A 24,496-nucleotide genomic window follows, 5' to 3' on the forward strand; every position below is an offset into this window, starting at 1 on the left:
CCTTTTATGTTAATTTAAGATTTTTAAATAAGCATATAGCTTCACTTTTCCAGAAGTAGTATATTTTAAAGGTTTATTCAGAGATGTTAAAAGATACTCCCAACATAATCTGGCCTTCAAAATAAAAGCTAAAGTTTCCAATTATTTTCACTTCTGATAGTGTCACCAGAGCAGTATGGTATTTGGATTTTACAGGAATTGTCTGTACTGGAAAACTTGTTCAGTGTAAATTAATTTCAGTGTAATTTTATGCGTGTTGGAAGTGAATTTTAGCTGGTTTCATTTGGCTTTTCTGGAGGTTTATTTAGCTGACCCCGAAATGCTTCTGCTTTAAGGTAGACAAGGTCATGGTTAGAGCTTAGGTGGCAGAGTCAGGACTCCTGGGCTGTTGCCAGCTATGCCGCTGTTCATGGTGTTCTGCAAGGTGCTTGCGCTTGGGTGTGATGCTCAGGAGCATCTGCTGAAGTGCCTAAGCCTGAGAGGGCTACAACATCTTGGGTAGCTGTCTCGGGTAGTCGTGGCTCTTGGCTGCCAGAAGGGGGGGACTTCGGTCCTCTATCTTGCCTCTTGCCACGTTTTGCATCCTGTCAGTGCATCAGCTCTGAAAATAACAGGTCCTTGTTTGAGTTACTACGGCTCAATAACACAGCAAAATACTACCCCGTAATTGAGTTTTTCTTGCAACGGGGTATGGGTTTTTCAATGTGTAATTACTTCTCTGTTATTAGTCATCTAAGTACCACCAGTATATATGAGAAGCAGTAACTGAGCATGCACAGTAAGGTTTTTAGAAAGACGCATAGAGTTTGAGGTATTATCACAGTGCTAAAAATAAAGGGAAGATACAGGAGAAATGAGACATACTGGATAATTATGTACTTGAGATCAGTCAATTTTTTTCTTTTTTCTAGAGTTGGCATTTGAATTACCTGTTCTGTTCAGGAATGTAAATCACTGTGTTGTGGCTTTTACGTTCTAATTTAAAATCTTTTCCCTTGTTTCTCAAGATACACATTTTTTTTTTTTCCCTCACAGCTTTTTGTAGCTGAAGGAAAATGATGGAAGAGAGTGGAATAGAGACAACTCCACCTGGCACGCCCCCACCAAGCACAGCAGGGGCTGCTGCTGCTGCTACACCTGTCTCATTAGGTACAGAAACTTCCTCAGCAACTTGGTCACGTTTATTCATGTCTTTTGAAGCATAGCAATTCATCCAAAAGTGCTGCAATCAGCATAATTACAGTGCCCTTCTCCAGACTAATTGGAAGAATTTAAATTGTTTCTTAATAGTGGAATTGTGCTTCTTATCTGACATGCATCTGACACACAGAGTATTTTAAACATTTTTTTATTCTTGAAACTTTTTTATGAAGTCATATGGATGCACTTGTGTTTTTTAAGGATGCAGAGCCAGGGAAATAATACCTTCCACTACAGTGCACAGTTAGATGAGCAGCATAGAAGGGAGTTAAAACAAATTTACAGTCTTGTAGGGGATAGTGGTAAACCTGGATAATCACTTGGTTTTTAATATTGTGGGTGGTAATCAAAGCACTTTATCTGATTTCTCAAGAATCTGAACACCATATTCTGAATACCAAATATTTAATTTTCTGACACATCTGGTATTGTTATCTTGAGTCACGCTAGTGCAGTGGACTCCAAAGTGGTGTCCCCTTAGCCCAGGGGGTGTTCAAGGCAATCCATTGGGGTGCAGGAAGAAAATATTAGAACTTCCATTAATATTTATTTTTATCTAAAAAATAAGAAAGAAATTAAGCTTTACTAATATTTAATATACTGGTTGACACTGGTGTCCTCACTCAGTTCCTCCATACGTTGGATGTTGAAATGTCCTGAGGGAAGAGTGGGTGTTCCACAGTGCAAAGGGGTTGACAGTGGCACCCTCACTTGTTTGCTCACTTTCATCATGTTGCAACACCTAGCAATTTCTGTGCCTGCTTAAGCGGATTTATGGGTTATGTTATCTAGTTTTACCTATATTAACTGTCACAAAATGGACAAGTGACTTAAAAAAGATTCTCGCAAAGAGGCCATGGATTGAAAATACTGCTAATAATGCAAGCGCAAGCAAACAACAAGAAAATGAAAGAGCTGACACTTCTCTGACTCCTAGTATGAGTTCTTTGCCATTGGTTTTACTTTGTGATATGGCTAACAATCTAATCAGATCTAACAAAAAATTGGCCAAAAAAATTCCAAAATTTTCAGGAGGACTATTTGAAATATAAATTTACCTCTGCCATTGTTAACAATGAACCTTACGCTATGTGTATGTTGTGCCTTGAGATATTAGCTAAGGATGATATGAAGCCACTATGATTAGCAAGACATCTAAAAACTAAGCAGAACATGAAAACAAACCTACAGCTTTTTTTGGTAATGTTTCAAGTCATACAGTACTCAATCCAGTACTTAAAAAATTTCAGTAAACTTAATCTTTAGAAGCCTCTTTGGAGATTTCTTATTTAATAGTGTAGACAAAAAGCTATGTACATTGGGGAAACACTTGTTCTTCCTGACATGGTAAAATGAAATAATACGTGGAAAACAATATGGCAACAAACTAAAATGCATTTGTTCAGCAAATACTGTTGGAAGACGCATAGAAAACATGGCTGAAGATTTGAAGAAACAAGTATTAGAATAAATTACACAGTGTGGGGGGTTTGCTATACAGTTGCCTAAAAGTACAGATGTCCCTAACATGTCTCAGGTTATGATTTTTGTGAAATTCTGTTTCAATAACCAAATACTCGACTACTTTATTGTCAAATCCTAAAGGAGGGATGTGCCAGAGAAGATGTATCCTCAACAGTAAATGACTTCTTTAATAAAAGCAATGTTTTTATTAAAACTGTGTAAGTGTAACCACTGATGGAGCAGTTGCTTTAACTAGGATAAAAATGGATTCTGGAATAAGGTTACAGAGATATCACCACACATGAAATGTATCCACTGCCTCATTCATAGGCAAGCTATTGCAGCAAAGAAACTGGAGCCAGAAGTGCACAAAGTGCTACAGGATGTCATCAATGTGGTTAATTTTATAAAAATGATCTTTAAATAGTAGGTTTTTTAACAATACTTTGTAATGAGATAGGGAGTGACCCTGAAATTTTTTTGCATTGCACAGAGGTTTGCTGGTTGTCATATGGCAAGGTGCTTAAAAGAGTTGTTGAACTTAAGGGTGATATGAACGTTTTTCTTTTATAAAATGACAAATCTCCCAGATTTGCTGATGTTTTCTCTGATGACAAGTGGCGGTCAGCAGTGTGCCACCTAGTAGATATTGTCAAAAAAATATGCACTCATAATTTGTTCCTTCAAGGTAGAGGTGACGTTTTAACAAGGAGTGATACAGTAACTACTTTTTGTAAGAAAGTCATGCTTTTGAGAGAGCATTTTGAAAACTGGTATTTGGAAATGCTTCCATTGTTATCCAATCCTGTTGCCAAAATCAATGCAGGTGTTGCGTATAAAAGCTGTCAGATCTGTACACATAAACTTGTAAAGAGAATTTCCTGACCTGTGTAAAAAATCTTCCAAATGAGGAGTTTCGTTGGGTTTTGAACCAACTTGTTAAAAATACCAAAGTGCAACACCTTCTGATTAGTTAGCAAGAACAACTGATTGACATCAGGGAAGGTGGAAATTTGCTAGCTGAGTTTCAAGAAAAACCTTTGCATAATTGGTGGGTGGGAGTGGAGAATGAATAGCATGATTTAGTAAGCACAGCCAACAATGCACTTCTTCCATTTGGATCTATGTATCTTTGTGAGGTACCTTTTCCAGCTCTGACAGTCGTTAAAGCCAAGCATCAAAATAATCTGAACATAGAACCAGACCTTCAAATTACTGTATAATGAGGTGTTAAACCAAGGTTTAAAAAATAATGAGGCTTCTTCAGTCACATTTCTCACGCTAAAAAATTATTATTAATAATTGTTTTATATAGTATGTTAACCATTATTAACATAGTATATAATTATATTAATAATACATTATTAAAATAATTTTCAGTGGGAGTAGAAAAGTTTCCGTACTGTTAATAAATAAAAAATAGTTTTAAATTTTTTCATTCATCTATCTCATCCTTTTAAAATTTCTATTGTGTATGTTTTATAATATACATAATATACTGGTAAACTGGTACATGTAAATAATTTATAAATAAATATTTACGTATGTTGGGGGGGTGCACGCTCAAAAATTTTTTACTGATAGGTGTGTGTGATAAAGTTTGGAGACTACTGCATTAGTGCAACTTGGCATATAATTTGACTGTCACTGATGTTTAGGCTGAGGCCAGTGAGATGCTTGAGCTGATCCAAGAGCTTACTGCTATCAACACCAGTCATTTCTATTTTTCTGACTCAATCTTCTGGCTAAACTTGGTTTAGAGAGCAAAATTGGTTTATCCAAGGATCAGCTGAGCACCATACTGAAACAGAGAAAGCACAGCGATTAGAAGGCTGGGTGCCAGGAAAGAGAGGGCTTCCTGGTGCTCAGCCCATCTCATAAAACCATACCTCTGAAGTAACTCCCACCCTCCCAGGTATTACGAGTGTGTGTTTTATTCTTAAACATGGGCACTTCCTGCATCATTATTATTTGTGTTGATTAAGCAGTCAGTCAGAAAGAACAGTACTAGCTAGAAATTTCTGAGGCAGACTTCAGCTGCTATAAATTCAGTAGTCAAATGTTGACTCATCTTTTTAAGCTTATGACAAATAGGGTCATGCAAGGGAAAGAGATATGGCTTACACGATACTGTCAGAAAAAATTGAGCGCAGTTGGTGGTGTATGCAAACTCAAGCAGAACTAAAATTCACTTTGAAGGGAAAAAAGCAGACCAGGTCAAAACTTATTTATAAAATATCTGAACAATTATATAACTGAATCTCTGCGGTTAAGGCTCAGCATTTCTAAAATCCCTTTTTTCTCATTTTTCCTAGCTTTGTCCAGTCCCCTTGCTACACCAAGCATGTCATCTTCTCCCGCATACTCACCACCTTTGCCAGCTGGAGTGTCTCCACTTCCTGCTCCTATGATGACTTCAGCTTCTCTTCCACTCGTGCCTTCTGCAACGGTTTCTACTATTGCTCCACCTCTAACTCCTGCCCCACCCCCTGTTGCCCCTTCATCTTTTAATACCTCCATGTCCCAGTTCTCTACACCACCTCCATTAAGCTCTACTACTGGCCCTGGTCTTCCTGCACCTCCCACTGGTCCCCCCATTTCAGGATTTTCCATGTCTTCAACCTATGACATTACCAGAGGTCATGCTGGTCGAGCACCACAGAGCCCACTGATGCCATCGTTTTCTGCACCTCCGGTCACAGGTAACTTATTGTTTATATGCTTTCATGTTTGTGAGACAAGATGAGAGACCTTCTGGGTGGCTTTTTCCACCACTCTGCTAGAGTCCTGCAGGTTCAGCTTCTTTATTATTCTGGGTACACTTAATTAATGTAGCTGCACTCAGAAGAAGGGAGAGTAGCCTTTAAAATGCAGACATGGTCTAGGACAGAGAGTCCTCTAGTAGGGTTCTGCTAGCATTCAGGCTTACAGAAAAATCTTTGTTTGAGAGCTTTATTTTTTGTCAACTTGCATAGGAAAACCCAGCTCAACATGTATAACATATCTTTTGTTTAGATCAGAGAGTCAACTTCAGCATTTATATTTCCACAGAATGATATGATATCTCAGGCTGTAATCTCATAGTTTTCAGTTTTTTGTTCTGAAAAGCTATGTATAACAAGTTGTCCATCACATGACACCAGCTTCTATTTTCTTGTTTCCAGCCATTAAATTGCATTGGGATAGCTAAAAATACATACCTTCCATGCAAGCAATTGCTGTAGTTGCTGAACAGATGTCATTTTCTGCTAGTGGAATGGAAACTTGGCTCTTCAACTGCAATTGGGCCAGGCTTTTACTATTATTGGTGATATCTCTTTTAAGGAGTCTGTATTAGGAAAACGTCTAAAAAGACCTAAAAAGACCAGTGTAAAATAAAAATAACTCTTGATTAAGGGTAGCGTTGGAAAATCCATTAAAATAGGCTTGAGTAATGGGACAAAAGCTCATGCTTAAATTTTCTACTGTTTGAGTTTCTTTTGTTTTCCTTTAAAATATGTAAAGCTATTCATTTGCTTGCTCCTTTTTCTATTGCTACTAATTTTAGCATTCAGGGCTAGAAAATTTCCTACTTCTCTCTCTTTTATTATGTATGAGAACATTCCTATCTCTTTGTTGAGGGAGCAACACCCATTTCTCTTTTTCCTCTACTGAGGGCTTATTATGAAAATTTGAATACAATAAAAAGCACCACTGTTAAACTAACCTGCTAAGAAAAAATCATTGTTTAATTTCAGACATAATATACAGGCAATCTTGGTTCTATTAGCAGATATTGTTGAACTCATTTACAGTAGTTATATCTGCTAACGTTTAACAAGCAGAATTGTTCTGAGGCCTTCAAGAAATGAAGTGAATCAGCCCAGTATTCTTCTATTCTTCCTGCTTATTTTCCTGTTAAACAATTGCATGTTGCTACAGTATAACAAATTAAATACAGTAATATAAATGAACACTTATGTTTTATTTTTCCCTTTTACTAGGTGTTTTGGCAGATCCTATTACTCAACAGGCAACTTTCTCATCACCTTTGGCTCCTGGAACTGGTTCTGCAATCACTTTTCCTGAGGAGCGTGAAGACCCCAGAGTAGTTACTGCCCAAGGTGGAACACCTGCTGGAGGACTGTGGGGGTTTATAAAGGTAAGGGGTTTATCTGTTACCCTTCACGAGGAATTACCATTTTTTGCTGACTATAATAAGACATACCTTATTTTTTAAATGCATGTTGCTATAAATCCTGTCTTTTCTCTGGCTTCATGTGCAAGGTGGCTGTTTTTAATAGTGGTGTCTGCTGAAACTATGCTTTTGCACTTCCTCTGTATAGAAGAGGGAGGACTACACAAATGTAGGTGTTCTAGGTTAATTTTAGTGCTTGTGACAGGAAGGTATGCATACCTAACAGGTTCTGTCATGTGTTCTTAAATCAAGTGAAAATTTAGAACCACTTTAAGACCTGAAAACTAATTTTTACTTCACAGCGACGGGATGCAGAAAAAGATAGTCTGTTTTACTTCAGCAGAACCCTTTGCATAGCCCGTTTCTTTATAATTTCCTAATGAACTGAGTTTGATTTCTATGGGATGCAAGTCCTGCCTGTTCTATAACAAACAAGTCTCTTCAAGGAGAGGCAAATACATATTTCTTCCCGCAAAGAACAGTTTACCTAAGAAGCGTCTAAGATACTGTGTAGGATTTTTCTATTCTGCTAGAAGGCATGGAGTATGTAGTGCAGAACAGATATTCCTTGTGGTGCGATCTAATCATACAGAGGAAATAAGCAGCAATATCAACTAGTAGAATTTCATTAGCCTGTAACCTTTTTGGAGCTGTGACAAATGCTACATATAATTGGCGTCATGAAGATTGTGGCAAAAAGGTCTAAGGACTGTGCATGAACACTGAACCACCTTCAAGAGCAACACCATTTTCTGTACTGTCTCATGCTAAACGTGAAGGAAGAATCAAGAAGATTGATGTCCCAGTGGGATTGCAGAGTTTTGGAGGGACTTTCAAGCCCTTTTGAACAGGCAAAGCTGTGAAAAAAAGTTGTGTGTGACATGGCAGACTGAGCCCTCCCCTACTCCAGGAATACATATCTTGACAGTGATACAGTCTTTAAGAGCAAGATTAATCCTTCATCAGTACAGTGAGAGCAGAGTTGTCATGCTGCCCTTTTCAAGGAGAGATGTCTTCTTGTGATCATAGAAACACATGTTCTTTCTTCCTTTAAATAATAATGTCGTTCTCTTGGTCATCATATTCCTCTTAATATTTGCCATAGATGGTAATATTCCAGAAGAGAACATCTTTCTTATAACTTTATTCTGTAGCCCTTTTGAAAGTACCAGAGCTTCCAATTGCAAATTAGTTGAAAAGCCAATCTCATCCACAGTACTGTTGCCTTTATACCAGTAGGATTCTGAAGATGTCCTGTTTCTATTTATGGAGAAGGTCTGTATCGTTGACTTCAATAATAAAATCTAGATTTTGGTTGAAGTATTATGTGTTCCGTGTGCTCTGTGTGTTCAGGGACCTCTTTTTGAGAATTTCCTAGGTGGAAAAATGAGGAATCATTAATTGTGCTGAAGCCATCGAGTTCTTGATGTGTGTAAGCACACATCAGACTGTGTTTTTTAAAGATCAGCCAGAATCTGGGAGACTAACTGGAAATTATTACAGAAATGGCGTCCTGGATTCCCTGTTGAAGAGCTCACACAGTAGTTGCAGCAGTTATCTTTATTTCTGTTCTTGAAGTAGTTTGAACTACCCTTTTCCCTCTGGTGTTCTTAAGCAATCATACACCTTTCTTCCAGATTTCCTTCAAGCTAGATAATATCCAAGACTGTGACAATCTAAAATGGACAAATTAACGGTCTAGAATCAAATGAGACTGTTTCAGTTCCTTTGATCTGTCAAAGATGGCTGAGCAGTCTCATAGCAGTTCCAAAATTGGTTTCTACGTAATATATCAGAGGCAAAGTTGGATATTGCAGTCATTGCACCTGACAGCTTGCATATTTGACTGTTTGAGCAATGAAGGCAGCCAGGACCTGAACTTCCAGAAGATTTGTGTTTGCACTCTGCTGACGTGGAAGATTCTCCGTTTGAGCTATTTGGATTTATGCTGGCTTAGAAATGGTTCAGTAGAAATTCCAAACGTAACTGCATTATGGTTCATAGTGTTGTGATAACTTCATGTTTTGCATTGATATAAAACTATGGATTATTTATCCCTGCTGCTGCTAGGCTGATGAACATAAAGGCATCTTCCACAGGTAGAAGCAGCTTCTTGCTGCTCAGGAACCTGATTATCTGCAGGAGCTGTATAATGACTTCATGTTAGTTAGGCAGCCAGGCTGCTGACTGGAGAAGTACTGCTTGGCTTTGCATTACTGGAAAGATGCTAGAACTGGAAATTGCTACTTAAAATGTTTCTGAGGATCTCATAGCATTCACTCAGTTTTTATTAAAACAAGAGACAAACTTCAAATTATGAGAGAGCTGAAGGAGGAATGTAAACTTCCCTGTTCTTGATGGCATCCTGTGGGTACATGAGTAGTCACAAGAGTATATTTATTACTCAGTGAATGCTACTATTCAGAAAAGTCTTGTGTTATATTAATGAGAAACAAGTGGCTACAGTGGGCTCTGGCTTGAAAAAGCTTAATTGCGTTAGAGTGTGAGTAATTGTTTTGTTTTCTTTACCAAATTCTACAGTCAGGCTTAGTGTTCTGCACAGTGGTGAGAAGAGTACCTGAACCCAGTAGTGAACTATTTCAGCATGAGGCATGGGATAAGATAATCATTATTAGTAGCTATACAATATCTCAGTAGTTGTAGAAGTGTGGGTTTTTTTTTTCTTTGTTAAGCTTGCTACAAAGAAATAGAAAGCATTCAAAGGTTGGATGGGGCTTTGAGCAACCTGATCTAGTGGAAGGTATCCCTGCATGTGGCAGGGGGCTTGGAACTAGGTGATCTTTAAGGTCCCTTCCAACCCAAATCATTCTATGGGAAATAAGCTTTGCTGAACAAAAGTTATTCTGAGATAATTAAAACGACTCTGATTCTGCAGTTCTTTGAAGTACTGTGTAGGTGTATTAAGCAAGCACTTTCTGGAAAAATGTATGTGCACAGTCCTGTCCTGTGTAATGCTTGTCATTTAGTGAAACAAATACAAGCATATGCAGTTTTAATATTAGACTGAAAGCAATCTGTTTACTAAAGAAATTTTATAGAAGGTTTCTCTAAAATAGTTTCCAGTGTTTTAATCTCTCATTGATTCAGCATTAGTATCTTTCTTCTTTCACCCTGTGATCTTATCTGAATTTAAATAAACTTTCAACAAGATACAGACATTCATTAAGACTATTTGCAAGACACAGCACAGTGTTTGTGTTTATATTTAATGAACTTTTAGGTCTGTCAGCAGCTCCACCTATGATTTGGCTGGAGAATGTAGAATATTTTTCCAGCAATGTTTAGAATCTATTTATAAATTTAGGACTTTCAGCTCAATTGCTCTAGAAATACTTGTTACTAATGGGCCATTCAAAAATAGATCCTATTGTCTTTAAGAAGGTTAGAAAACTCTTCAGCTTGAGTTATCACAGTCTAAATCTAGCTACCTAGTCTGCTCATACCTATAATTAGCATTTGGAATTTACAACTTTGCTAAATGCTCAAGGCTTCCAGTCCCAGAATAGGACTAGATCAAGTGTGTTGCCCACCATCACTGATGGGGCTGTTTCTGCATTAATGCAGAAGAGGATGGTAAAGATGATATTTGAACTTTATGTTGTAACTGAAAAGTCATGCACTGATAGTCATACCCGGTAGCTTTTGTGCTGAGGAGTGGGATACAATAGGTGTTACAAAGTGTAAATGTGGTAAGAAAAACACAAAGCAGCTTAATATTTGGGTTTTGTTTGTTTGCTTTTTAACTGTAACATTTTGAGTTTCTTGGGAAAAAAAACAGAAGATGATGTGGAAATCCGTTTGCTTAAATTTAGGGTGTAGCTGAGAATCCCATGGTGAAGTCTGTTCTTGATAAAACCAAACATTCAGTGGAGACCATGATCACAACGCTGGATCCTGGCATGGTTCCATATATCAGTAAGTATTTGTGACAAACCATTAAGTAATACATGTAAATGTTAGACAGGTTAATATAATAGCAAACTACTTTTACACTTGAAATTTGTACACGTAGTGTGTTAATTCAAAGTCACAATACTGTACTGATTTCTCAAGTGTATTGTACAGTGAAACTCTCACTCTGGAGGCTGACTTTTTATGTGTGTTTTGAGGTTCATTTGACTTTTGTGTTACGCTATAGTTCAGATAGTAGCATAGTAATACCCTTTAACTTAGATTGTGAAAGATAAGGAAGTTATAAAGAGAAAAACAATGAAGAGACCTTGTCTGTAATCCCTAAGTTGCGTACTGTTTTTTCCCGCTGTGCCTCTATTTAATCCTTATGGAGTTGAGTTCAAAATACACTGTATGTGTTCTGTTGGATCACATGCTGAAATACTGCTGTGTAAGCTATCACATTAAAGTTAAAACAAGCCAAAAGGTAGGCATACTCAGAGAGGCACAGGACAGAGGTATTTAAATAGCTTTTGAGGCTTTCTTCTGACTTTCAGCTGTTCCACTTTTCTAGCCTAATAGTATTTACACTATTTTTAGGAAATTCGGCAAACTTGAAACAGTTCCTGTATCAGTTAGTAAGAATGTTAGAATTCTAAAATGGTCTAAGGAAGTCTGAAGTATTGCTGAGTGTTGAGCCTGGAAGGAAAAGCATAGCATTTCTATTACAGCTTGAAAATTAATAGGAAGGAGAAGCATTGTGGTATTAATCAGTTTTTGTTTTACTAGATTGCATTGTGTGTCACATATAACTGATCTGAGATTTCTACTTTGTTAAAATGGGGAAGCAAAAGATGTAATTTGTCCAGGGTGGTGGTTTGGTTTTGTTTTGTTTTTTTTTTTTTTCTTTTTTTTTTCCTTCCAGCAGTCTGGTAAGCAGTCCTTCATCTTAGTTATGCCAGTATTGCCCTTTGTCTGCGTGTAGGTGAAGCTGGTCAGGAAGCTGATAATTCTGTGAAGAAAAGGTTAAAATGTTTTTGTATTTTGTTGTTCTGAGCTGTTTTTCAACTGGACCTATTCTGTGATCCAGCTAACCACGTTTCTGCACTATTGTACTAATCCAGTGGACAATATGTGGAATAAAAGGGGAAGATGACCTAGTTATTGAGGAGTAGTTAATTGTCTTACATTTAAGGAAAAATATCACAGCAGCTGACTAGTGAGGAGATAGTGGGATATGAAATCACTGAGAAGGTGTTATGGTTTAACCCCAGGCAGCAACTATGCACCACACAGCCACTTGCTCACTCCCCCCTGGTGGGATGGGGGAGAGAATCAGAAGAGTAAAAGTGAGAAAACTCATGGCTTGGGGTAAAGACAGTTTAATAGGGAAAGCAAAAGCCACGTGCACAAGCAAAGCAAAACAAAACAAGGAATTTATTCACACCTTCCCATTGGCAGGCAGGTGTTCAGCCATCTCCAGGAAAGCAGGGCTCCATCACGTGTAACAGTTACTTGGGAAGACAAACGCCATCACTCCAAACATCCCCCCTTCCTTCTTCTTCCCCCAGCTTTATATGCTGAGCATGACGTCATATGGTGTGGGATATCCCTTTGGTCAGTTGGGGTCAGCTCTCCCATCTGTGTCCTCTCCCAGCTTCTTGTGCACCCCCAGCCTACTCAGTGGTGGGGTGCTGTGAGAAACAGAAAAGGCTTATATTTTAGGTTTCAGTATTGCTGTATGACCGTAATGTGTGACAGGTCTTGTCACAAATTGTTTCTTTTAATGCATATAATATCTTTGTTTCCCTTCTGTAGTATCTGTGATGAACAAAGATATGCTTTTGATATATGATGGTCCGTAATACCAAAGAACATAATCTGTATTCTGCTATTGCAATGCACAAACATGGGGCACAGTTACCATTCTTAAGTTACTATGCAGTAATTTACTAGGTATGTTATGGGTTAGTTTTTAGTTGCATTAAAAACTCTGTAACAGTTTTTCTATCCCTGGGCACTCAAACAAGGCTAACTTCAGCAAAAGCCTGCAGTCAATTTTAAGCACTTGTTTACTTCTGTTAACTTGATTTCTATCAAGAAGGAGTCAATGGAAACAGAGACTCTCTATAATTTTTTAGTCCTGTTGTTACCTAGTGTTTAAAACAATTGCCCAAAAGTTCAGTGATGGGTACACTCAATTCCATTCAATAAATCAATTGATAAATAAAAAGTTAAAAAATAGCCTAAAAAACCCAAATAGAATGTTTTACTACTGTTCTGGCATATCTCTGGCAATTTTTCCTAAAAAGATGATGTTTCCTGTAACTGAGGTCTGCTAAGTAATACGAGCCAAAGAATAAATTGTTCTTTTCTTTAGAATTTTAGCTCCAGGCTTATTATCAATGGAGGAATTTTTCTTACATCACCATAAATACTTCAGACTTTGTCAGCATGTGTAATTAGGTGGAGTGTTAATATTTAGAAGCAAAACCATTGGGCGCTGTTCTTTTTTTTTCTAAGAGGTAGCTTAACATGTTTTTGTACAGTCAGTGAGCCTGCGAAATGACAGATTAAAAGGCTGTTTCTTCACTAGTTTGCTACAGTTGTTGTAAGAAATGCCCTGCTGGATCCCAGAATCACAAAGTGGTGTAGGTTGGAAGGGACGTCTGGAGGTCATCTTGTCCATCCCCCCTCCTTCAGCAGGGCCACCTAGAGCCAGTTGCTCAGGACTGCATGAAGGCAGCTTTTTAGTATCTCCAAGGATGGAGACTCCACCGCCTCTCCGGGCAACCTGTGCCAGTGCTTAGTCACCCTCACCCCAGCTCTGTCAGTCTTTCCTTATAGAAGAGATGCTCCACTCCAGTGGTTCATCTAGCTCAATATTCTGTCTGCAGCAGAACCAACAGGAGATGCTCTATGGTAAATGACAGTAGATCTGGTGACTTCTGTAGTCCTTTCTCCTTGTACTCCTGCATCACCAACAGCCACTGGAATAAGGATGACAAGAGGCATGTCCATAGCTATCACTTTTAGCACCTGTTTGTGGACATGTTGTCCATTAATTTGTCCTTTACACTTGCTGATGCAATTTACTTACACAGCTTTCTCTGATGTCATATTCCATGTTTGAAAAAAGTTTAAGCTGTTCTTAAGAAAGCTTGTCACAGCAGGGACAAGTTTTATGAGATGTTTTTGCATAAGTTAAGTTTGACAATAAAAATGATCCAGCTGTGATAAAGACAGATGTGAGGTATAATTGAGTGCATCGATCTTTTGTAGTAGTTTTAGATTTCTTCTAATTCATGAACTGTTTTGTTTTATTTTAAAAAAGCTTAGTGAAAACTCATCCTTCTTTATAGAGATACTGCCATATGGAAATGATTCAGAAATACTTAAAACTTTCTAGTTCCATAGATATTTAATATCTAAATACAGGATAAATAACTAAAAACAGAATAAAGCTGTGGGGATGCAGACAAGCAATAAAATGGCACTGAAATTTACAGTCCAAGGACAACTAGGAAGTAATGTGAGCCTTTCTTTAAAGCTTATGTAATTTGACGGCTGTTCATTGGATTTTATGAACTGCATCTGTGCTCTTGGTCTCTTTCATAAGGAAGAGTTTGTGTGTCAGACCAACATTTGTTACCACTTCCCAGAACACCAAAACATCCTTAGAAAATGATGTCTGAGTTATTCTCCTAAATCCATGAATTGTCATCTTAAATGAGTGGTATGCTTTTTTCCAGGTGCTGAACAACCATCAGTTCCTGTTGTCTGTCTTTCATCCATGAATTACTTAGCTATTCATCTAACTTTTACTTCCTAACTTAAGTTATTTCTGCTTCATGAAAGAACTTTTGTGCAGTGCATGAGAAAGAGAAGACTAACTGAAGCACACTGTCAAGATGTAGAATGTATTTGAACTAGCTTATAATGTGAATGAGGAAAAACACATGCACATATATATATATATATTTTACAGAAACTGGGGGAGAACTGGACATAGTGGTTACTTCTAACAAAGAGGTAAAAGTTGCAGCAATTCGAGATGCCTTTCAAGAAGTCTTTGGAATGGCTGTTGTTACTGGAGAGGCTGCACCGTCTAACATTGCACCCCAACCTGTGGGCTATGCTGCAGGTTTAAAAGTAAGTTGATATATAACAGTATTAAAGTACCTCCAATTCAAAGAGAGTGTGGAAACATTCACCCAGAAGAATCTGATTTTCCATTAAGGGAAGGTCGATTTGTGGGATAGGTAAACATTTCCTTTTTTTTTTTTCATTCCCATCTGGATCATTAGATCAGTTTAAAGCTGCTTGTTGAAATAGATTTTGGGTTATTTTGCAAACACATTCACAGCAAATGAAGAATATTTATATCAGTTTTCTTATACTGTCATTGATTGCCATCACATCTAGCATACATACAGTGATATTACTGTAGTTTCAAAGTATATCAGGCATTTCTTCTTAGTCTACTACTAACACACCATGTTGGGAATGTTAGAAATTAAGAGAGACTCTTTGAGACCGAGTTGTCTTCCCACTAATTCCGTAGATCAAAGACATTTTGATCAACACTTGTCAGGGATCTTCCCAAACAGATCTATGTTATGTTTAAAAAGTAAGAATTGAGTGTGTGCAGCCTTGCAAACAGCTCTACTGGCCCAGAGGAAAGGTTAGCAAAGGGTATTTCACCAGATTTTTAAAATGCACGTGTTTGTCACGTGTATCTAAGTGCAACCACCTCCTTGGCCAATAATTAAAAACCCTGAAAACAACTATATTTAGTATTCTGTTTCTTAAATGTAAGCAAATCATTTACTCATTAGAGGATGTATTTTCTCCTAACTGCTGTGGCAGTGTTCACAGCTGAGTAAAGTCTATCCTCATAGAAACATATTAGCTGATACAATTTTATATTGAGGTAAAGGAGGATAATGTGTATATTCCTTTACCTGTTTAGCTACTGCAGTGTAGTAGTAGTAGTATTTTTATTACAGCTTCAGAGTGATAACAGGTTTGGAGTGAACGATTCCTACGTCTTAGTTGGATAGGCACCACAACAAAGAGATTCTCTCCCTTGGTCCTACAAAGTTGGTCCAAAGCTCTTAAAGGATCTAAACCTGACAAATATTAAGCTGCAAAAATGTCAGTGTGAGTAACAGAAATATATACTGATGCTTTAACTAATGGTGAAATTTGACACAGTTACAGGTTAGGAATTCTTTGTATGCTAATCTAGGTCTTTTTCATGGAAAAATAACAAACTAAAAATATTTAATTGGTTTTATCGTAGTTTTTGTTACTGTTTGGGATTTCAGTATGGCTTTTTACAAGTTTTGTTTTTAGTTTTCTTAACGTTGAAATAAGAGTCATTTTTCAAAATCTCTCATATCTTCTGTTTAACTTGAAAAGTATGTTCCAGAGTTCTTTTTGCATTCATCTGTAAGCATTATACTATGTTGTGATTCAAAGAGAATGCTGTCTAACAGCTTATGTTACCATTTAGGGAGCCCAAGAAAGGATAGACAGCTTGCGTCGGACAGGAGTAATACATGAAAAACAGCCTGCTGTATCAGTAGAAAACTTCATTGAGGAATTGCTTCCTGACAAGTGAGAACCTTAAATATATTCTGGGGAGGAGGGGGGAAGTAATATTCTTTGTTGACTCAAAGGGGTCTATAAAGAGTTGCTGGCAGTATCACTCTGAGCAGAAGAAAGGAGAGAGTCTGTCTGCAGTACTGCTTTGGAAGACTTGATTTTGATGATGATGTTCAGCTTTTTGTCCAGACATCTTAAGACTTTAATATATGAAATCCTTGTCAGGTTTTTCAAGATTCATAACATAAAAACACAATGAAATTATACTGAACTGACAAAATTAAGGAGCTGTAAAAGTTGGAATTTGGCTCGTAGTTTGCTCACTCTTGTGTGCGCACTCTCTTTTCTCTTTCTCTGAAGTTGTATTTGGTTCAGAAAGTATGTTGGGAGATGTTCTGGCATTTGTAGTAATATGATTTTATCAGATAATATATTATCCATTTTCCTTTCACTGAGAATATGCTTACCACTTTTAATTTGCACAGACATAACAGTGATGTATTCAAATACATTACTACTTGATTTCATACTTTTTGACAGACAGTTCTTGAAGTAGCTTTATAATTAAATTCCAAAACATTAATGCAAACTTAGATAGTTTTTTTCTAATGTTTGCATTTTTGTTCATTTGATGGGCTTTGTTTAATTTTTTTGACACATACTCTGCTCTTGCTCCATTTTTAAAGGTACATTTAGTATCCTTAGTGGAAGATGGATGGTGAATTTTCTAAACTAAATAGAATTAGGAAGTGTTTTAATTTTTGTTTAGTATTTATTTCTGTGTAGTCTGATTTAGCTGTTTTATCGTCTTTCCAAAAGGGAGCAACTATGACGATGAGATCTGTTTCAAAATAATTGCTGTTCTCATCCTTTGAATTTACTCATTCCTAAATCTGAAAATGTTGCTTAAAGTACTCGACGTGAAAAAGCTCCCCCAAGACTGCAGTGTTATTGAAAGGAATAGTAGCTCTTCTGTCCACACATTACAGGCCCTAAGAATGTCTTGATCTTGGGTATTAGTTACAGTAGAAACAAAGAATAACTTAATGCATGCTTTAATTTTTATTCAGTAGGCAACATTGAAAGCTTCCTTGCATGGTATTACAAAAACCATCTGAACTATTTTTGGCCCTTGTTTTTTTCTGCAATGAAATGCTAGTTCACGGTGCTAGTAGTTGATTAATTCTGAAGTGAACATTGTGGTGTTACAGTTCTAGTATGGGTGACGCAGTCAGTGTTTTGCTGATATTGTTTACCATACTTACGCATGTCCAAAGGAGAGGAGTTTCCAGGTAACCACCCACCAATACGAAGAGCTCTGCACTTAACGCTTAACAGATCAGTCACTGCTCACAGCTAAACTTCTCAATTGTCCATCAGACAGCAGAAGGACCTTACTTCCTCTTCCAATTGGATGTGCTGAATACTATTTGCAGAAAAGGTTGCAAACTCTTCTATGTGCATTTTACCCTTTAGACTCTATCTCCTTTGTTAATTGGGAGCAAGTTATCTTTAACCATGAAGCTTTCTCAACAGTCTTTCATAGCTGCAAGTGAGGTAGTCCTCTATCACCGAGCATTCCAGTGCTCTGTTCCCCACTATGAAAATGATGCAAGTGAAGGACTTCCTCCTGTCTTGCTCCACTAAACTCTTAACATGAAGCTTATGTGACCCAGAAGTTGTTTCTTAAAACTGGAGTCTTGCATTTCTTTTTATAGCAACATCCTTTCTTCCCATGCTTTAAAGAATAAAATAAAATTTATATGTAGACATGTGTATAATATATATGAAACAACAACTACAATACTATTTTCCTTTTTAAATCTTTTATGATTCTTGGCCTTGATTTTGTGTTTGTGCCTTCCCTGGAGTATGTTTCTCCTGTGGCGACTCAACTGTAAAACTGTTGTAGGAATTGAATACAGTGAGGTGATGATGATGCATTACCCTTGGTTTTATCTGGATCATGTCAGTGTTGTTAGCTTATTGATAGGGAGAAATGATTTAATGTTTTTGCAAGCTAGATAGGGAACCATTTCAGGTGCTGCTTCTGTAGCCTTCACTATGTCTGCTACTGCAGGCACCATCTTTTCTGAAAGGTGCAGAAATGATTCTCTGAATAAATAATTGAAATAATTGTTATAGGATTAGACATACCAAAAATCTTCTGAATATAGAACATGAATGATAAATAGATTTTTTTTTTTAATTGTTAGGGAAGGTTATCTTAATGGGAAAAGTTCTTTCAAATATTCAATTTAAACTGTAGCATAACAAATATGGCCAAAAGAGCATATCTGCACACATGCCCACCTCACCAGCTTTCTTTGTTTCTTTGATCTGTAAGTTTTAGGTATTTTATGTATTTTTATGTATAATATGTATTTGATATGCATACACATGCACTATAATTTTATATATATATAAAAATCGATATATGCAAATTTTACTTGAAAAATACTAGAATGTTTTGATGAAACTCATTATTACATTATTACTACATTTGTGTAGAGTTTGTAAAATGGTCATAATTCAACTGCAAGCATGTTGTTTTTCAGTTGAGTGACACTCAGCACTCAAAAGTAAAGTAACTTGCATGTCATTGCAGGTGGTTTGACATTGGATGTCTGATTATTGAGGATCCAATTCATGGAATTCATTTGGAAGCTTTTACCCAAGCAACACCAGTGCCTTTGCAATATGTTCAGCAGGTGAGTTTTCAGTTTTCTTACTGATGTTGGATTAACAGTTGAGACATAAGACTTAAGTTTTAATTTCATTTATGATGTCAGTTCTTACTGACAGTTGCTCCACTTGAATGTTTTAATTTATGAAATGAGGATAAAAACTATTTTTGAATGATGTTTATGTATTACCTAAAAATCTTTAGGCATTTGTTGCAAAGCAATTCTTGATCAAGAGTCTCGTTCTGCAATACATGGCACTTGGAACCACTAGTTTTACTTTTCTATTAACGAAGAAGAAATATTCCAAGAAGAAATTAACCACAAAGAAGTACTCCCTCAAAAAGGAAATATAACTTTAATCATTGAAGTATTGTTATCAGTCTGGTTCAGTGACTCACAATTAACCCTCGTGAATCTTTACTTAGATAAAATAAGAACACTCATCCTTCCTCAGCTGTGGAAGGAGGTCTTTGGAGCTTAGGTAATATACTAAGCAACTGCACCAGGGAAGTGCAGTAAGCACTCTTATCCATCCGAAGGCTCGGTTACCTTTCCTTAACTTACTTCACATATGTATTAGAGTTTCATCTAATGCCAACAAAGCTGTAGCAGCGAAGTGTCTGTGTGCACACACGTACATGTTAGCAATTCAGTGAAGTAGCTTACACTTCATTTAGGCACGAGTTTATAAATTGAGGTCTTATGACTCAATTTTTAATAAAGCTCATAAAGCTTTGGTATTTATGTTGTTAATTACCAGCAAACAGACAGCATACTGTACTGATTAGTGTTCCTAAAACTCATTCCTAAAAAATAAATAAAGGATACCCCTTCTTCAGATCTGTCCTTGGACTTAATTCCACCATGAACATACAGACTCTCACCTAAAAGGCAAGACTGATTTCTGACCGTGCTATTCTGACAAGGATGTAAAATTTCTGAAATGGAAAAATTTAAATCTTGGAAATATCATAGTTCATCCCACTGAAAATAATGCAGTACTGTGCAGTTCTTAAATGTCACCAATAGAAGTTTTTCATGAGATTATTTACATTTCTTTGGGTACACACTGGGAATTACTCCAAACTCCAGTCCCTGCATGTTGCCTGATAGCAGATATGAGTCATACATTAGTTAACCCTGGTCTGAAAATTCTTTTTAAATCAATGTTTCTGTGAAGAATTTAAAAACAAAACTGTTTGGGGTTTGATCCTCAGGGGGTTGTTTTGAGAAAAGAAATAGTAACTGTTTAATTGTTTTTCTTTTTTTGGTAGTACCAGTTCCAATAAAGTGAACATTTGTGGGATTGGTTTTAGTTCTTGTCAGAGTTCTTACAACTTTGAAAAGCTTGATGAGTGGCAAAAGGAGAAATATTGCTCTGTGTAGTTGTCCAGAATGCTTTTCAAAAAGAGTGGAGAAAGACATGAAGCTACAGGAAAAAAATATTAATTAAGCAGATACAACTTCATTGACTAGATGATCTTCCAACCCAAACCATTCTATGATACTATGAAAGCAGACACAGCAGTATGAAGTTACTACTTAAATGTCACATTCTGTAGGGAGCATTGATACGAACTAAATGATTTTTTTAAACATAAAGCACAATAGGTATCTTTAATTTTTGTTTCACAGAATATTCTGTATTTTGTAATTTAAAAACTATAGTTTATATTTTTAATAGTTGTAGTTTAATTATAGCTTAACTTTTTGAATATTTTTTTCTTTTAGGTAAACGTACTTTGTAACTTTGAAAAGTAGTGTTTACCTCGTAATAGTAGAAAACATTCTTGTTTTAACTTTTATGCAACACAGTTAGTGTATAGCTTGGTGTATAGTGCAGATTCAGTGAAACTGTAAGTCTTTAAACTTGAATTGTGTGTGTGAACTAGTTGTTACCTTCATTCCCATTATGTCTCTTCTACAATCAGACTGGGTTTCTCTCAGGGGTGTGCAAGAAACATATGTTTGAATAAATCCAGTCCAATATCTTTAAGCAAAATCTAGATTATGACAGGAAAAAAACCCAGCAATTGTATAATTGTATTTCAGACTAAAAGCAGAGAAGAAATATGTGTTGGACAGGCAATGTTACTCACAGTACAAAAGATTTAATAGAGGCAACATTAAAAGCAATTATGTTTCTCAAAATTCTTGCTAGCTATGTGTTTTATTGTTCTATGTAGTGGAAATACTGGTAAAACTGTCTGTATAGAATAGATACTCTTGTTAATGTCTTTACCAATGGCATAGAGTTTTCTGAGCCCATAATACGAGACTCATGGCTCTTCATAACTCTAAATATTGCTTGATTTGGGGAGGTAAAAAGGCGGATTTGAGGGCTTGTTTTGAGAACCTTTTTCTGTTAATAGACAAGGTGTCATCTTGTTTTTTGCTGAAAAATTGCAACCATGATGAGCAACTACTGCAAGGCTGTGTTTTTTTTTTAATTTTATTTGAAGTTTACTGATTTTTAGCACTAAAAATTCCAAATAATTAATTTATGAAGTTATGTGCGATTGTGGGTCATAATGGAGATATCGTAATCAGATATTCTGTCCCTACTTACAGCTAGATGCGCTCTTATTTACTTCTTACTGCCAATGTGTTCTGACTAATAAGGAAAATTTCCTGTTCCTTTGTTTAAGAAATTTGCCTTTTAAGTATCTCTTGATAATAACAAGTTATTTCAATATTGGAGCAGACTGCGTATCTAGCAAATTTATATATGCTGTCATCGTTGCAAGACAGTAGTTGTAGGAAGGCTGGAACACACTAATGAACTTTGATCTGCTGTACATGCACTGGAAACAGACTAACTCAAATATTTGTCAAAATAAAATCTGTATGAAGAACTGGGCCCAATGTGCAATGTTACGAAGAACTGAGTAATAGTAAGAACAGTCTTACTGAGGCTAAAAGTTTTCTACCCTTCAATGTATGCAAGAGTGGCCAGAGTTGATTGCCTAGGATGAGCATCAGACCAGATAAACTCAGTGATACCTCCCCCACTGTTTCCCTTCTGCTTCCCACTTCAGGGAATTGCAGTATGTAATCCCTCTGTGATATCACGCAAATAGCTCAGTCCTCCATTTCTGCCAGGCTCAGCTTTCCTCTTGTATTTGGCTACTTGCCTGCTTCAGAGGGACATTTTAACCGTTTTTAAAACCTTTGGAGGGTAACAGTTATTGTATAAATATGTATCAATATTGATTCCGTCTGTTAGCTACTTTAAAAGAGAAAACTACTTCCTGGCAATGGCAGAATGTCTTTACTCTGTTAAGCATCATATTTTGGTTTTATACTGTTCAGATGTCATTTGGATCATGACACGTACAAATCCAAAGAGTATAATTGGCTAAGCAAATTATGGGGCAGTCTGAAATTTGGATTCTGATACCCTTTAATTTGCCATGTAGTCCTATTGGTATAAGAATGATTACTTACGAAAGTTGGTAATGGTGAAGATAGAAACAAAACTACTCATTTCAAACTCTTTCAATAATCACTTCTCAAAATGTTACACAGGCTAAGAATCTCACTCCTCAGGACTACAATCTGAGATGGTCAGGCCTGTTGGTGACCGTGGGCGAAGTGCTTGAGAAGAGTATACTGAATGTCAACAGGACTGATTGGCACATGGTATTCACTGGCATGTCCCGTCGACAGATGATCTACAGTGCAGCTAAGGCTCTAGCGGGAATGTACAAACAGCAGTTACCACCCAGGACCATTTGAAAGAAGGCTGATCCACAACACTAAGGAATACTGGTTTTGATTCTAGACTTGAAGTGAAAGCTACATGTTCTAATTCTCAGTGGATACAACACAGATTTGTAATCTAACTGTAAACTGTATTTTACTTTTTTAAGAAGTGAAGGTAATTTCCAATAGTGGAAATGAGCAATTGCAATTTTTAACTACTCTATGATTTCCAATATGATTCACAAAACAGGAAACCAGAACAAACATATATTTATAACTGGGACAAATAGCATTACAGTTTGTAAAGTGGAATGTGCTATTATTTGACACGCTATTAGGCATTTGCTGAGATATTTTAGTTAGTGTACTTTTTTAAAGAAGGGGTTCATTGTTTAGCTATTTCTATTATATTAGTAATATAAACATGTTGACAGCATAACGTGTATGTTATATATGCATTTCACCCAGAGAGACTACCTTCTGTATTAGATGTTTCCTGGGGCCTGTGGTTAGGTGGTACTTAACACCTCATAGGTTTGGTGTCTGCATTTAAGTTCTCAGGAGTGATGCTGAGTAATTTTTACAACACATAACAGTGAGCTGCTGAAGAAAAGCACAAATCCAGACCCCATTATTTGAAGTTGTTGCTAAATAATTTTGAAATCTCATTTTCCATGGTGCATCTTTTTTCTTTTTATGTAACAGTAATGAAATTCATGTCCAATTAAAACACTAGACACATTTCAAGTTGCTTCTGTGGGTTTTACATCAGGTACCACATATGCATGAAATTATCTCAGCAGTTTCAACAACATAATTTACTCCAGTGCTTCCAAACTTCATATTTTGTATTGAATTGTGTAATTTCTTCTATCAAGTTATGGTTGTCAGCAATTTGATGTGGAAAATGGTGATATGTGTGTCACTTGCTTTGTTATCTTGGGTTTTCTAAACATTTTTAAGTCTTAAATGCCTTCTTGATGTCATGAGCTCACTGTCTCTCCTGTAAGTCTTCAGTAGTGTCTGATTTTTTTCATGGCTATAAATGCCCTCTATCCATGCTCACACAATCTTAAATCTTTATTTAGAAATATGGAAGTAATTGTGAAGAAAATATTTTGGTAATAATACTTTTTTTAAGAAATGAAGAATAAACGAATACTTTTTGTTTGCCTTAAAGAAGCAGTTTTTCAGCTTATATTGCTCTGCCTTTAAATTTCTTAGATGCTTTCAAAGGACATTTTTATATATAATATACTGTTAAGTCAGCTCATATTTGTACCCAGTGAAAGCCTGTCTATTTCCAAGTAATATATTTTGCCTTAATTGGCTTACTCTGTAAATTAGTTGAATAAATGTTTTTCCTAGAGGATTGTATCTATTTTAAAGGTTTATTCTTTAATATAGCGGATGAACATCTGTTTATTGAAATTATATTTACATAGTCAAGTTACAGATTTGGCACATACTTAAATGCCTGTCTTGTCTGAAAAAAACCTGAAACAAACAGAACCAGAACCTGACTCTTGCAGTCTTGAGGTCTCTTGTTGGGAGCACTTCTTTGTATCATAAACTAAAAGGATGATACAGGGACTTCTTTTTGTCATTGTTCAGTAAAAGCATCTTTGCTTTTATTGTAATTTCAGTTTGCAGTGTACGATATGTTGAATGCTGCCCTTCAGTCCCCTGCTTACAGCATTGTCCATGATGCAAAGGAAGAGGACGTGAAATATCAGTAGGT

General features: G+C 36.5%; 1 protein-coding gene across 4 annotated transcripts in view; it reads left to right on the plus strand.

Annotated features, from left to right (window-relative positions):
* Nucleotides 1-24,132, plus strand: part of PRRC1 (proline rich coiled-coil 1) — a 31,755-nt gene extending 7,623 nt beyond the window's left edge. For all 4 annotated transcript variants that reach the window (XM_087741916.1, XM_087741915.1, XM_087741913.1 and 1 more), the window contains exons 2-9: nt 1,036-1,149; nt 4,980-5,366; nt 6,648-6,805; nt 10,675-10,777; nt 14,742-14,905; nt 16,272-16,375; nt 18,972-19,074; nt 22,579-24,132. In XM_087741916.1, coding sequence (XP_087598042.1) covers nt 1,056-1,149; nt 4,980-5,366; nt 6,648-6,805; nt 10,675-10,777; nt 14,742-14,905; nt 16,272-16,375; nt 18,972-19,074; nt 22,579-22,788 — 1,323 coding nt within the window. In that variant the 5' untranslated portion in view covers nt 1,036-1,055 and the 3' untranslated portion in view covers nt 22,789-24,132. The remainder of the gene's footprint in view (nt 1-1,035; nt 1,150-4,979; nt 5,367-6,647; nt 6,806-10,674; nt 10,778-14,741; nt 14,906-16,271; nt 16,376-18,971; nt 19,075-22,578) is intronic.
* The last annotated feature ends 364 nt before the right edge of the window (nt 24,133-24,496 follow it).

This window comes from Nipponia nippon, unplaced genomic scaffold, assembly GCF_047370975.1.
Source record: "Nipponia nippon isolate SJK-2023a ecotype South Korea unplaced genomic scaffold, ASM4737097v1 scaffold_8, whole genome shotgun sequence".
NCBI lineage: Eukaryota > Metazoa > Chordata > Aves > Pelecaniformes > Threskiornithidae > Nipponia > Nipponia nippon.